The 15,872-nt window shown below is 34.0% G+C and overlaps 1 protein-coding gene across 1 annotated transcript; it reads left to right on the top strand.

Moving 5' to 3' along the window:
* Nucleotides 1–204: 204 nt before the first annotated feature.
* LOC142228052 (uncharacterized) lies at nucleotides 205–7,858 on the top strand. Its single transcript, XM_075298342.1, has 6 exons — nucleotides 205–449; nucleotides 5,602–5,821; nucleotides 5,886–6,012; nucleotides 6,078–6,221; nucleotides 6,279–7,568; nucleotides 7,627–7,858. Exons 2-6 carry the CDS (start codon nucleotides 5,639–5,641, stop codon nucleotides 7,764–7,766), a joined length of 1,884 nt encoding a protein of 627 aa, XP_075154457.1. The 5' UTR covers nucleotides 205–449; nucleotides 5,602–5,638; the 3' UTR covers nucleotides 7,767–7,858.
* The last annotated feature ends 8,014 nt before the right edge of the window (nucleotides 7,859–15,872 follow it).

Here is a 15,872-nt window from a genome sequence, read left to right as displayed (position 1 = left end):
TTGCTCTTATTTTTTCTTGATGTATCTATAATGTTTGCAAGTTGCTATACGTCGATTGAGAAAAGAGAAATTTCAATTGCTAAAGTGTCACAGTGAACAATGCAAAGGGTTCTGCATTTGTGGGGGTTGTTTTTCTTGTATTTGCGCATATCACAAAAGTATTAACAATTGATTCTCTTGCTCGCATTGCGAACAGTAGTCGGCTAATAGACTTGGCCAAATAAACATGTGCGAATTTCAAATCGGTAGTTGATGTGACTGATACGCATACAATTATTGTTGACCGTCGCGGGGTAAAGAAACGAACGCATTAACCATTGATTTACATAAGAATCATAACAGTAAAAATTTATAAAAAATAAAATAAAATATTGTAACGCGAGTGACAGATGCTCATGAAAGGCATGTGATAGTTATTTCATTGATGCCAACAAACCTAAACACATATGGTAATGATATCTATCGTTTGGATACAAATTTAAATTACAACAATAAAAACATTCGAATTATATTCGGAAACCTTGAACTTGTACGATTCACGTGTGAAGCCATTTCCCCCCAAAACACCGTCAAACGACGACAATTAAAAAAACTTTTGCCCAATCTAACGAAAATCCATCAACAAGTGGAAATGATGAAGATATTTTTAAAATAGCAAAGGATGAAGTGAAATTGGTCTGTGGGTAGAAGAGGGCAGCCATATGACGTTCTAATCGGAAGGCACACAAAACATTACCGCCATATACATCTCGCTCACTATGACATGTTATTATGGTCATGAGAATACGGAATCGAGAGCGAGTATTTTCTGCATACACTGTGGGGAAATGTTAGCCCCATAAAGTTCACTCAAATGTTTTGTGAAAAATCAAAGCCTTATTATTGTTTTTTATTTTTATTTAAAGGTGATTACAAAAATTTTGCTCTGATAAAAATGAGTGTAAGGAAACACTCAAAGAAAAAATACTCTCTTCCGGAACGAAATTTTATAAAAACGAATTGCCTTTTTGTTTTAATGAATTTTCCGTTAGCGTTAGAGCAAATAAGCGCAAATGTAGAATGAGCGGTGCAACAATTCTCACTAATCTTTTTTAATAGCTTTTAAATAATATTTTTTAACGTCAGAATGAAACAATATTTGTTTAAAATTTCGTTCCACAGAAAAGAAAACTCTTCTTTCAGTGTAAGAAAAGCTGTATCATGCGAAAAAGTATTGATATCTACTTTCCAATTTGGTGTTATAAAAACATCTTTATAGCAATAACCGTTTTATGATTTCAATTAATACATTTAAGTTTTACACACAATAAAAAAACAAGACAAACGCCCGCACGCAGAGAAGAAACATGATTGTCACAATCATATTCGAAGAGCAAAATAATATGATAGGAGCTATTTTTGCGGCGACCATGTAACATTTTAACCTGCAACTATGTTGGCTCAGTGAACATGGTTATAAGAAAAATGTAATTGTTCTCATCTAAAATGTTATTATATTGAAAAAAAGAATTTTGTTTGAATGAAAAAACAATGGTCACGATTTAAAATGTTATGGTATTCATTAAAAATGTTTTTCTCCTAGTTAAAAGAACATGGTCACAACCTAAAATGTTTTGATCTTTATGAAAAAACTTTTTTCATCGTCGAAAAAAGGACGCCACTTGAGAAAAGAAAACACATTAATTAATTTTATTTGTTTGTTTTTATTTATTTATAAACTAATTCATTGTTTAATTGTATTTATAATGCCGTTCAAGCAAATATCATATATTTTTACACACTCTATTTTATTTCAATTTCAACAATAAGTAATTATTCCATATTTACATCGAGCCTATCAAATGTACAAACGCAGACATCATGTAACTGCAAATAAAAATAAATGATACCATATAGCAAATATTCACATAAAACCACGTGCCACTTCTGAATAAATAAATTAACACAAAACACAGTAAATCCGTATTCTCCGTCCATTCCAAGAAACAATCAACACACGACTGACGCGCAAAATGAAAATCGTATGTACCTGCTCAATGTTTTTATAAAATTCTTTTCGCTGCAAACAAGTTAAAAAATTAAATGGTCACGAAAAAATGTAAATGGTCTTTATGGCCATGTAATGGTTCTAGACATGTCTATACTTAATCTATAAAAATACTGTAAAAAAGTAAAAAAATTGAATGGTCAGGTACATGATTTTCCCGACCATTTAATGGTCTCAAATTCTATCATTTAAATGATAGAACATGTTTGCGGTATTTGAGAACCATTCAAATGCTTATTGCCACCATACATTTTTCTCCGCTCGAAAACTATTTTTACAAAGACAAAATACATGGTTTTCACTGCAATTACATGCTCTAGATAAGCATTAAATGGATGCGGCAACCATATCCAAACATGGTTTTTCTGTGCGTGCGGAGAAGGCTATCGAAAACGTTGTTATTTTCTTGCTTTTTTAGTTTTTATTTCAAAATCACATTTCATTTCGTTTATATCAAGCAGTGTTGCCACTTTCATCCCAAAAAATCCCCAACTTAAATTAAAATTCCCCACAAAAATCCCCAATACAATTGTGACAACTTTTTATGACAAATAAATAAAGATTTATTTATTTACCTTTTGACATTTAAATTCGTGGAACAACCGAACATTATAAAATTCTTAATAATTTAAAAATTGGACAAAAGGTATAAAGTCTTCTTTATGTCAGTTTGCGAGCTTCATTTCAGATGAGAAAACCTAGAAACCGGTGAGCAAAATATCATTCAATACAAACCGTAATCAGAAATTTCAATTTTATAAAAGTTAATGACTGTTTGTCTTAAGTGGTAGTCAAATAAACCATGATTTGGCTCTTAAGACAGTTTTACCGTCAGTAAGTTCATGTTTTTGCTTGGTGCACGAAATTTATACCAGTTTTAAAGTTTTTTCTACGGTCAAGTAAAACCATTGACTTGATTCTAATACCACGTGATCCGAAATTTCGTTTCTCAGAAAAATAAATGTTAAATAATTTTTTTTGGGTGTAATTATTCCAATAATTGTATTTCAGTAGATGTGTACACTCAGAAAAAAGTGAACTCACTATTTCACTAAAACCAATTTAACTATATTTTCTTATTCATGAACTTATTATATTTGGTGAAAGTTTCATTTACTCTAATAATTTTTTGCGTACGTTGGTTAAATGAACTAAAAGATAGGAAAAAATTATACACAAGTTAAGGATAGAGATTTACTAAATTCGTATTTGTTATAAAATAGTTCATTATTTCTTCAAATTTGTAAATTTTACTACAAAAGCGTCCATCATGAACTTCGTATGTCACTAAAGACATTCATGCAATTTTGAACTCTAATTGTTTCCTTCAAACTACAAAATTTTCTTTAAAAAGTGTTGGTTAAGCTACACTTGTAGTTTAGTCAATGCATGGCTTTAAGCTGAGATCAAAAACAACAATAACGATTGAAGAGAAGCCAACAATAACAAACAAAACGAATGAAGATAGAGGAAGCACGCTCAAAAACAACCCCAGCCAAATACATTCAAATCGATGATTTGAGTTTGGCAAAGGGAAAGAGATATGCTGGCAAATTTGTTTAGGCAGTAGCCGACTATCAAACCCTTTTTCGGGAGGTTCAAGTGTAGTTCACTTTGGGTTGAGTAAATTACCCGAATTTATTCTGATAATTGGTTGATAGTTTTGCTGCAAGTAGAGGATGCTGATGAGGAATGTGGTAATTCCGAAACAGCTGTACATCCAACCATCTTGCAGTCTATAGGGCTTTGCCCAAATAAATTTGACAAGCATACTTTTCCTCTGTTGGTTAAGCTACACTTGTAGTTTAGTCAATGCATGGCTTTAAGCTGCGATCAAAAACAACAATAACGATTGAAGAGAAGCCAACAATAACAAACAAAACGAAAGTGAAAAAAAATTATTTATGTCTAATAAATTTTCTTGAATTTGTCGAAAAATATTTACTTATTTTTGTGATATCGGCGCGATGCCAGCGCTTGTAATACTGTTTAGTTAAAAATTTCTACAAATATTCAAAATTTTCTAAAATTAATCAAAAGTTTTCTTCCTGGTGGGTTCACTGTTTTTTCAATGTAGCTTTAATATATAGGGTATAGAATTTATAAATATATATACATTTAAAAATAGCAATAAACTGGAACATCGGTAGCAGTCCTGTGACAGGTCCACCAGTGACAAATTAAGACAAAGGAGTGATATAATTGAAAACATGCTCAAGTTAGAATTTAGATTTTTAATATAAAAGTATAAAGTTGAAAAAATTTAATTTAGACGTATAGTATAATAATATTTTTTCAGGGCATCTTACACATTAAAGGTAACAATTCTACACTAATATGATTAAATATGAAACGACCAAACATTTGATATTACTTTGAAGTTTTGATGAATACCCTCTATAACCAAGTAGGTTAGTTAATGTATAATATTTAATCATTTACGACTGTACGATGACCTAGGTTAATATGCCTATAGAAGAGATAGGTGGTAGGATTCAATAATATCGAAGTATACACGTGATATAGTTTCTGGTTGGTCATTTAGTAGCTAAAAAAGTGAAAATGTACCGAGGTATGGTGGGTTATCAGGTATCAATGCCTCAAGTGGTACGGCTTTATCTATGGTTGATAGTTGTCTTGCTTTGTTTGCTAAAATGCCAATAACATGATCTAAATAAAAGCAAGTGAGCTACGAGTAAGGTCAAACTCCAACAAAAGGTTTGTTTTTTCCCTACACCCTAAACATTACTTATCAGCAGTTAAATTATGAAATATTTAATGGAAAATATGAAATATGTAAATCCAGTTTCGTTAATTACTTAAAATTGTATAAATCATAATTTGAGTTAAAGAAAATATGAATTAAAAATAAGTAAAGAAAACTTAAGCGCTTAATTATTACCATGAGGTGCCCAACTAAAGTAAAAGTTTACTTTTAAAGACATCCCATGTAGTTAACTTGACTCAAACGCTAAGCAAAATAATCCCCGAAAACCCTAAATTACCTTTTTCATCATTATGAATTGATTGCAAATTAATTTCATTTAAAAATTCACTCGTCAATAGATGTCACCCGATTTCCAATTTGAATTATTCGTGTTCTCATATTACTCACCGAAATAAAAACAAAAACTAACCTAAACATTTGACATATTGTCATACGTTTTATCAACAACTTGGGTATAGTATGCTGTCATCGTATTTGGACATATTTCCAGTATCATTGGTACGATCCATCAATGTCCAATTTCATTTTCTCATAAGACATATTACAAATGAAAACAAATACATACATACATAAGGAAAATTAGGTTTCCCTTCACCAGTGAGAAAGAAAAGAGAGAACATTTCTCTTAAAAGAGTGCAATTCAATTGTCTCATCATGATCCTTGAATAAAAAAAAATAATTGAGTCCTGCGAACAATGTCAATTAAAGTTTTAATTGATTCAATTAAAACATTAATTGAAGAAATCGATTAATTTGTCAATCAACAAGTTTTAATACTTAAAAAAAAAAACATTACTTATGGTCCATCGTACTATTATATTTTCAGCTTCCGATAGTCGCCATTGCATTTGTTTTATCAGTTAATGGAATCTTCGGAAAAAATCAAAAAGAATGCCTACATATCGGTATACCAAACCACTACAGAGCCTCTTGGGACAAAGACAAAGAAAAAACGAAGACGTGACAAAAGTGATCTCGGTGATGATTTCATAGCACCCGACGGTGGTTGGGCCTGGTTGGTGTGCATCGCAGCTGGGATATCTAATGTAAGACTTGAGAATCAGAATCAAAAATGTCATTTGTATACGATTCTATTTTTTTTACTTACAGCTTTCCATCTATCCATGTGTCCAACAATTTGGTTTCATGTTCAGAGATCGTTTACAAGAATTGGGTTTGAGCAGTTCAGAAGTTACCACAATCATTAACACAAATCCAGCCATATCAGCCTGCACAGGTGATTTTAATTACAGATGCCCTTGGGACTTTTGTTTAAAAATATCAAAAATTAATTTTCTTCAGGACTTTTAAATGGACCAATGTTCAGACGTTTCACATTTCGCCAAGTGGCTTTGGTGGGATCCCTATTCGTCTTTACTGGCATCATGCTAACAGCGTTTTGTGAAACTTTCCTTGGCTATATGATATCCTATTCTCTACTCTTTGGTATGTCTATATAAATTCAAATTCAGTTACCAAATGGATAATGGACTTCTCCAACAGGTTTCGGCATGGGCATTAGCGTATCGGCCTCCTCATTGGCCATTAATACCTACTTTAAGAAGAAACGAAGAAAGGCAGCTGGATTTTCGTGGACAATAACGGGCATAGGACCAATTGTCTTGCCACATTTGGTTACTTTCCTGATTTCTGTCTATGGTGTCCAAGGCACGGTTTTCATATTTGCAGCCCTTTCTCTGCATGCTTTCATGAGTGCCCTTATCTATCAGCCAGTACAGAAACATGTCAGTCGTAGTTCCAATGAATCCACTAAACCTACTGCCGTGCTGGAGGAAAATTCGCAGCACTTATGCCAGTATTGTGAAATGCAATTGCAGAAACAGAAAGGCATATTCTCCTCACAGTACCTGTATCAGGATGACGATGAAGATAAGCCGGGATTTGAGATCATTGAACCTGGCACTCCTATGTTATCCAGAGCCAATGATGGCTGGTTTGGATCGAGAAAGTCACTAGCCTCAGTGAATCCACATCAGCGCACAATATCGCATAACAATGACTTTGATATTCCAAAACATAAAAGTCACCTCACCATGGAAGAAGAAGACGAGGAGGAGCTAAAACAAAAATCTCTTCTTAAACCAAACAATTTTAACAGGGAACGGGAATGTAATCTAAAACAAGGATACTTACAAAGCAAATATGGTGGTGGCCCTCTCAAGTGTACCTGCGCTGAAGAGAGGGCTCTTCTCGAATTAAAGAAAATCCAGCCATTCGATAGGGATACAAAAAATGTATCCCAAACTTCGTGTGATTCTGATTTAAATGCCACCAAAATGACATTTTTACAAAAACTTGTGGCTTTCTTCGATTTGAATTTGTTGCGGGATTTTACATTCGTTAATTTAGTTATTGGTCTGACCATCATAAATTTCGGTGAACTTAACTTCTCCATACTGACCCCGTTTATTCTCAGCGATTTTGGTTTTGAAACATCACAGATGACTTTGTCGATATCATTGCTAGGTGGTTTGGATATAACGACACGTTTCCTAATGCCCTTTTTCACGGAAAAAATTCCTTGGGATAATCGCATATTTTTTCTTATTGGAGTTGTGGGCATAGCCATGGGCCGAACTGTTGTTGCCTGCACTAGATCATTTCCGGTGATTTTGGTTACATTTGCTGTCATTGGGGTATTCAAAGGCATTCGCACAATCTTCTGGCCCCTAATAATACCAAGTTGTGTTCCATTAAAAAGACTGCCAGCAGCATCCGGTCTACAGTTATTAATTTCGGGACTTTTTACTTTAGCTGCTGGTCCATTTGTAGGTAAGCATCACAGAGAGTAGAGTGTAATAATGGGTGACTAAGTTGTTGTTTGTTTCAGGTTTAATACGAGATCGTTTCGATTATGCCGTAACTCTACACTGTCTCAATATGATGACATTTTTCGCGGCCCTATCATGGACTGGTGAGGCATTAATACGAAAATACCTAAGAAAGCCAAGTACATTAAATTGTGATTAAGATACTACACTGTTAAGATTTTAAGAGTTTATATTACATATTTTTAGCGATTTTTATGAATTATTTTTTAATAAAATCAATTGCAATACAAATGATTTGAATTCAAATTGGGAAAAACGTTTTTCTCACGACTTGAAAAGTACAGCATACTTTTAGGCTGCAAAATTATACTTTGTATGATGAGGTTGCCAGAGTTTGTATTCAAAGGTAACAATACAAGACAAGAAATTACCCGTAATAAAGTCAAGATGTTCACGCAGAGATCGCTTCATGTTGAGTAAAATCAAAGTAAGCGGCTATGTTCTTATTACATTTAATTTCCACTTCACACTTTTAAATACTCATCATACATTCATAAACAATTAGTACTGATTAATTATACACACAATTCTGTTAATCATTGTTACAATTACACTGAACAACATTGAAACAATTTATCGACAGTTTATTGAACGAATATTTATGGCTTGAAGTTTTTTTAACTTTTTTGTATATGGGGGGAAGTCGATAAACTTTTCAATAAAGTCCTTTTGTCCTTATATTAAAGTGGTTCCACTTACAAATGGTTATCTATACATGAAAGAAAGTTATGTTTAATTAAGATTAGCTTGGATTTAATAATTAGAAAAAAATTTTCAAAATGTATGAAATCGTTTTACACTTTTTTGACTTTTTGTCAACAAATTGTAAGACGTTCATCACTCATTTAAAGTTGTGTAATTCGCCATCCAAAGAACCCCCACTTTCACTGAGGAAGGCTGGAAACTTCTATCATGGCGGGTTCATTACATAATTATTTACCATTAAGGCTACCACTGAGAAAGAAAATGTTATATCTAAATCTTTGCCCTTGATATTTTGCATTTCCAAGGGCCACAGAGGTCAAGAATTCTGTGAATTTTAATTTGAAAGCTTATGTTTATCTTTCCCTAAAATGCGTATATCGAAAAAGAACAATTAAAAATTCGACAAATTTTATATCTACTCAAATTTTATCTATACACTGAAAAAAAACATGATCTGTTCCAAAGATTTTTTCTTTACACTAATGATTTTAGTATTAATAACAAGCCAAAAAAAAAAGCGGAGAATGGAATTAAGAACATTTCTGGAACATAATTCTCTTTTAAACTTGAATTTAATGTATTTGATACTAGGAAGCAAATTTGAATTCAAAGGTTTTCTTCTGCCTATTTCTTCATGTGCTATGTATTAAATTTCAAAAAATTCTCCACAGTTAAAAGATTTTTAACTTTAAACACAACTTCATTGTAAATATGGACAAAATTTAAATTTTCCCATCTACTTAAAAAAGCTTGGGTGTCCTAAGATGGACATTTTTATACCCTTCACCACTACTGTGGTACAGGGTATAATAAGTTTGTGCATTTGTATGTAACGCCAAGAAGGTGTAATCATAGACCAACCTTTTAGTATATGGATCGGCTTAGAATTAAATTCTGAGTCGATTTAGCGATGTCCGTCCGTCTGTCTGTCTGTCTGTCTGTCCGTCTGTCTGTCTGTCTGTCTGTCTGTCTGTCTGTCCGTCTGTCTGTTGATGTATTTTTGTGTGCAAAGTACAGCTCGCAGTTTTAGTCCGATTGTCCTAAAATTTGGTATAGGGTCCTGTTTCGGCTCAAAGACGATCCCTATTGATTTTGGTTCAGATTTAGATATAGCTGCCATATATATTTTTCACCGATCTGGTCATAATTGGCGTGTATATCAACCGATCTTCCTCAAATTCCGTACATCCAAATATTTTATGAGTCTGGAAAAACTTGCAAAATATCAGCCAAATCGGTTCAGATTTAGATATAGCTCCCATATATAGCTTTCGCCCGATTTACACTCATTTGTCCACAGAAGCCAATTTTTTGCTCCGATTTAGTTGAAATTTTGCATAGGGAGTAGAAGTAGCATTGTAACTATGCGTGCCAAATTTGGTTGAAATCGGTTCAGATTTGGATATATCTCCCATATATAGCTTTCGCCCGATTTACACTCATATGACCACAGAGGCCAATTTTTAACTACGATTTAGTTGAAATTTTGCACAGGGAGTAGAATTATCATTGTCGCTATGCGTGCCAAATTAGCTCCCATATACATGTTTCTCTGATTTCGACAAAAATGGTCAAAATATCCACATTTTCCTTGTTAAATCGCCACTGCTTAGTCGAAAAGTTGTAAAATAGACTCTAATTTTCCTAAACTTCTAATACATATATCGAGCGATAAATCATAAATAAACTTTTGCGAAGTTTCCTTAAAATTGCTTCAGATTTAAATGTTTCCCATATTTTGTTACTAACATTGTGTTCCACCCTAGTACATAAGCCGACTTAAATTTTGAGGCTATAGATTTTGTAGAAGTCTATCAAATTCTGTCCAGATCGAGTGATATTTAAATGTATGTATTTGGGACAAACCTTTATATATAGCCCCAACACATTTGACGGATGTGATATGGTATCGAAAATTTAGATCTACAAAGTGGTGCAGGGTATAATATAGTCGACCCCGCCCGACTTTAGACTTTCCTTACTTGTTTAATTAATTTATTTATTTCATGTTTATACACATAAGTAAATAAGAAACATAAAGTCGATGAAGCGATGCATTTGCAGGTCTTAAGGTTTAGCAAACTCGTTCATGTTTACACATAAATTGAATATTTTGTAATCTTTACTCTTAACTCCATATATAGTTTTTTCTCAATAAAGGCACAAAATAAAACAAAAATTGTGAATACAATTTTAAGCAGACACCTGATGCTCATTTCCATGCCAAAATTGTATGATCCCTTTTAAATCACCTATTTTATGCAACAACAGATTCCCATAAAACTTCACAAATATTTTCAAAATTTAGAGGATTTGTAATCAGAGAAAGTAATAGCATAACTCAATGAGCTGTCTCAACTTGCCCAAGTCCTAACCAATATTGTCGACATTGGTTGCATAAATTCCATAATACATCGGCATAAAACGCATGTGCACAAATCGCAAACGCTCTTTGGCAAATTAGCGAACAATTAAATAATCTAATGGCTCAATTGCTACAATGTGGCTACGCATTGTGGCCCGTGGACTTTTGCTCTGTTTACTCATTTCGCAAAAACCCATATCGATTGCTTTTAGTTATTTGGCCGATGATTTGTTTGCGTTCTATTAAAATGCAAAAACGAAGCCGGGAATGCAGTCCAAACACGTCCACATCACTAAACCCGTGTCACGGCCTTTATAATGCGTCTCCTCTGTTGGAAAACCTACTTTGAGTTCCAGTCCCTATTACTTAATCGACGAAGCGCTTCAAAATACGTAATCGCTGAGAGCCAAGCATTTTTATATGCCATTTGGACGTGATGGCAATGTCAAGTGCGTGGTAACTCAAATCAAAGGTTGTACACTCGCACCACTCATCTTGGGCCGAGTGGAGTACTAATTTCCAGTGGAGATCTCAATTCATAATGGCACTGCTTTGTTGATCATCTTCGAAGACTATTGCAAATCTGGCTGTTTGCTCTGTCAGATCACACTTTAGTAGCCAACAAAAAACTAATCCAAATGACACCGATTGTTTTCCATCGGCCCTGCTAATAAAGAGATACAATAAATAAAGAAATGAACAATGAAGTAACAGATGCTTCTTTGGAATTTTGTCTAAAAGTCCGGCACTTTAGCGTCATTACTATTCCCCCAACGCAACTGGTGTGGATGATGAACACCCAGTTTTTCCATTACAATTTGAAGGGGGATTTTTGTATGGCTGATTACCCAATGGACGTTTGGTATTTTTATCACCTTTGCCTTAAGGTGTAATTGTGCCGCACTGCCTTAATATTGTGGATAATAAAAATATAATTCTTTCGTTTTGCCGGAATATGTAAGCAACACACTTCTTCGGTGTTAAGTAATCTTGTTATGTTTTCCGCAATAACAATTTTCTATTCTTCTTTAGTGGATGTTTAAAGATTGTCTGAACTGTTAGTGGTAACATTAAGCTCAATTCGAATTAATATTATAGTTCAAGTGTACCGAAACCATCATACACTGAAAAAAAAGCATGCCCGGTTCCAAAGATTTTGTCTTTACTTTACTCTGTTCAGTTCATATGCTATCAAAGTCCTTTAAAACGAGTTAACGACAACTTTATTTTCCAAATTAAGACTCGACTTCCAGTAGAAATTATGCTATTTTTCAAGTAAAAAACGTCTTTAAAATAAAGTGTTGAAAAACATGTTCTATATTTGAACGATTTTTTGCCTTGTAGTCAAGATACAAAATGACAACAAATTTAAAGACAATTTCATTAAATTTAACGATTTTTTCTGAATTATTAAAGTTAAGTTGACCTTAGCCCAAACATATTTTCTATCATGTTATGATACCCATTTTTAAGTCAAATCACTTAATTATGAGGACAATACGACTTCATTTAAAAGTTTATCGACTTTTGGACAAGCAAAAAGACTTTATATTAGAGAAATGCGTAAAGGGTGATACGGTCAAAATTTGGTCAATATAAACTTGACGTATTTCTTTCAATGTTGCATTTAAAAAACCTGAACACCCCTCATTTTGAAGGTGTGTGTGTGTAGAATGTTGCTCCAATTTTGATTTTGGAATTCACTCTTCAGTTGTCAAAATGCCGTCCAAGAAGAGCAGCGTATCAAAATTTTGCTCGCACAACGCGAAAATCCGAGCTACTCGCACGCAAAGCTGGCAAAATCGCTAAAAGTTGTCAAATCAACCGTTACAAATGTAATTAAAGTGTTTGGGGAACGTTTGTCGACAGCCAGGAAGTCTGGATCGGGGGGAAATCGAAAACCGGAAGCCGCTGAGACGACAAAGAGAGTTGCCGGTAGTTTCAAGCGAAACCCTAACCTCTCTCTCCGAGATGCCGCAAATAAGCTGGGTGTATCGTCTACAACCGTGCATCGAGCCAAAAAACGAGCCGGACTATCGACTTACAAGAAGGTACAAGAAGGTAGTGAAGGTAGGCGATGATAAACAAAATACGACGGCCAAAGCGCGATCCCGGAGGCTGTACACGACGATGCTGACGAAGTTTGACTGCGTGGTAATGGACGACGAAACCTACGTCAAAGCCGACTACAAGCAGCTTCCGGGAAAGGAGTTTTATACGGCAAAAGGAAGGGGAAAGGTAGCAGATATTTTCAAGCACATAAAACTGTCAAAGTTCGCAAAGAAATATCTGGTTTGGCAAGCCATCTATACCTGTGGCTTGAAAAGCAGCATTTTCATAGCTTCCGGGACTATCAACCAAGAAATTTATGTGAAATAGTGTTTGAATAAACGTCTGCTGCCTTTCCTGAAGAAACACGGTTGTTCCGTACTGTTTTGGCCGGATTTGGCATCTTGCCATTACGGTAAAAAAGCCATGGGGTGGTACGCTGCCAACAACGTGTAGGTGGTTCCCAAGGACAAGAACCCTCCCAACACGCCAGAGCTCCGCCCAATTGAGAAATACTGGGCTATTGTCAAGCGGAACCTAAAGAAGACCAAAAAACTGCTAAGGACGAGCAGCAGTTCAAGGCAAACTGGCTTTCTGCGGCGAAGAAGGTGGACAAGGTGCACGGATGAAAAAGACTGTTTTTCATATGTTTGGCTATAAACATTATATGTTTGGAACACAAATTTTTAAACACAATATTTTTGAGTGCAAGCATATAATGTTCATAAAATAGCATAACATGTTTGGGACATATATGTTAATATGTTAGAACATATTATGTTTGGGACATAAAATGTTTGTAAATATAATATGCTTGGATGCAAACATATATTAATTTAGAAATAGCCTATAAACATATATGTGTTTAGTAGCTTGGAGCGCTATTTAACAGGGAGCGATATTGAATTAAGTTGGTGGTTGTTGCTTGTTATTACAAAATTAACCTTTTATTTTTCCTTGGGCAATTGATCAGCTACTTCTTTGATCCTTACAAACTGTGTGGTCCGCTGTTCGAATCCCCGTCCGGCGAAAGGTAAAATTAAAATAAAAAAAATCATACAATTGAATAATTTCTTCTACAATGTTTGTATTACAGAAAAAGGTGCTAAGAACTAAAAAATCTCTTGGAAGTGAGAAAGATGTGGGGGAATATACAATTGGGCAGAAACAAAATGTTGAGCATTCAGGTCGAAAACCTATGTTGTTAGCACCTATATTACCTGTTTATTTTCATAATTCATTATGATTGTAAATATATAAATAAATAAATAAAATTTTGAGCACAGTATTGTTTGGGAGAATTTTTTTTAAGCATATAATATTTTTGGGTGAAAATGCTTCCAAACATATTATATGTTCACATAATAACATTTTGTTTTTTGGAAGACAACATTATTGAATTTGGATGCAAAAATACAAAATGTTTGGAACTTAGAGTACCCAAACATATATTGTTTAGACCAATATGCTTTCAAACATATTATATATTGGAAGAGATCAAACATATAAATGTTTGGGCAATACCCAAAAATATATATGCTTGAAGCAAAATAGGTTTGGGAGTATATGTTACAGAAGCGATTTTTTGTGAGCGTGTGGCTGTACAAAATCTGATGGCAGGAGTCAAGCGTGAGGCCCGGCAATTCGGATTTGGAAAAGCGAAATCCTAACTGAATATTTCTCCTGAATTTTATACTAATTGAACTTGAAAAAGAAATTTAATTTGATTTTTTAAATAAACGATTTCACCGATTTTGATGCGGGGTGTTATCTTGCATTTGAAGGTTGTTAGGGGATGGGTACTGCTAAACTGTCCCAGGGCGTGTCTTTTTTAATGAGTCGAAATTGTGACCGGTTCCTTCCATATGTCTTACCTAGTCCTGAACCCGTCCTGGATTGATCCACTTCTCGAAGTGCGCCAAATTAGTAAAAATAATAAATGTGATTAGATATGACCAAGAATTAAATCTTAAGCGTTAATGAAATCTTTTGTAAGTGTGAGCTCTGTAGCGTGATTTTGCACATTCAACGATGACACCATTGTCTCTATCATTTTTATTTCTTTTTAAAGAAAAATGTTTAGCGTCAAAAGAAAACTTCGTTCGTAATTTTTTTTTTATACCCTGCGCATGGGCTGGTCTGATGTTTTTTAATCTGTTTTCAAATGCGTTCGCCTGTTCCATATCCACCTGTTCTTTAATTAAAATTTTTAGCAATTGTATTTGTTTAGATAATAGTATGTATTGTGGGTTTTGTCTATTCATAAATCTGTGGTATAATCTGTTCAATTTCTTCTGCCAATCATGTTTAATCTTGTACAGTTGTTTTACTTTATTAGAGATTACATATGTTCTATCCTTCACATTAAAATGTAGAGAAGTGACCCAGTTAACAGTAGTTGTGAAGTCTTCGATATATAGGTCAATTTCACTGTTTGAGATGTTGCGTTGTATTGGAGGAAAGTTATTCTCTATTTCTCAGTCGAATAAGTGAGTTTCCATTAATCCACTCCAAAAGACCCTTTCCGTTTATATTAGTGTATGCATCTCCCCATGATGTATTTTTTGCGATAAGATCTCCGCCTATAATTATACCATCGTAGGTTGATGAATATTATTTAATACTTTGTTTGTTCCATTTAGCTTTATCTTAATTTTTAGGAAAATGTTTTGGTATAGAATATCAGGTATTTCTAAAAAACTACCGCCACTCCATTTTACACAATATGGACTATTGTTCTCTCGTTGAATGAATTTACATTGACCAGGTTCGTGAGATTTGTCACATTTAACGCAAGCTCGGTTTTTTGCACAGTTATTAGAAACGTGTCCCCATTGCTGACAACGCCAACATTGCAAAACCATTCTATTTGCTCGAATGTTATTTTTTTCTTTAGTATATATTTATATGATTTACCTGGGACTAAATGGATCAAGAACAGACCGGTATCGTAATTGTTTTTCCTGGAGTGATTTGTTGTAAATTTTGCTACATTTTGGACTGTGTTAGGAGTCCAACATCTAAAAACCTCTTCAGTTTCTCTAAGTCGGTATCATGTAGAAGGCCTCTTATTACCACACTAACTTTACGACATTCTTTAGGGGTGTAAGTGTATGCTTCAAACTT

This window comes from Haematobia irritans, chromosome 3, assembly GCF_050003625.1.
Source record: "Haematobia irritans isolate KBUSLIRL chromosome 3, ASM5000362v1, whole genome shotgun sequence".
In the NCBI taxonomy this organism is placed as follows: domain Eukaryota; kingdom Metazoa; phylum Arthropoda; class Insecta; order Diptera; family Muscidae; genus Haematobia; species Haematobia irritans.
This window is presented reverse-complemented; position numbering and strand designations above follow the sequence as displayed.

Bases quoted from the DNA above. Each gene is read 5' to 3' on its own strand.
- LOC142228052 (XM_075298342.1), top strand. From the start codon at position 5,639: ATGGAATCTTCGGAAAAAATCAAAAAGAATGCCTACATATCGGTATAC. The intron at 6,013-6,077 runs GTGATTTTAATT...AATTTTCTTCAG, and splicing joins AGCCATATCAGCCTGCACAG to GACTTTTAAATGGACCAATG. The intron at 6,222-6,278 runs GTATGTCTATAT...CTTCTCCAACAG, and splicing joins ATCCTATTCTCTACTCTTTG to GTTTCGGCATGGGCATTAGC.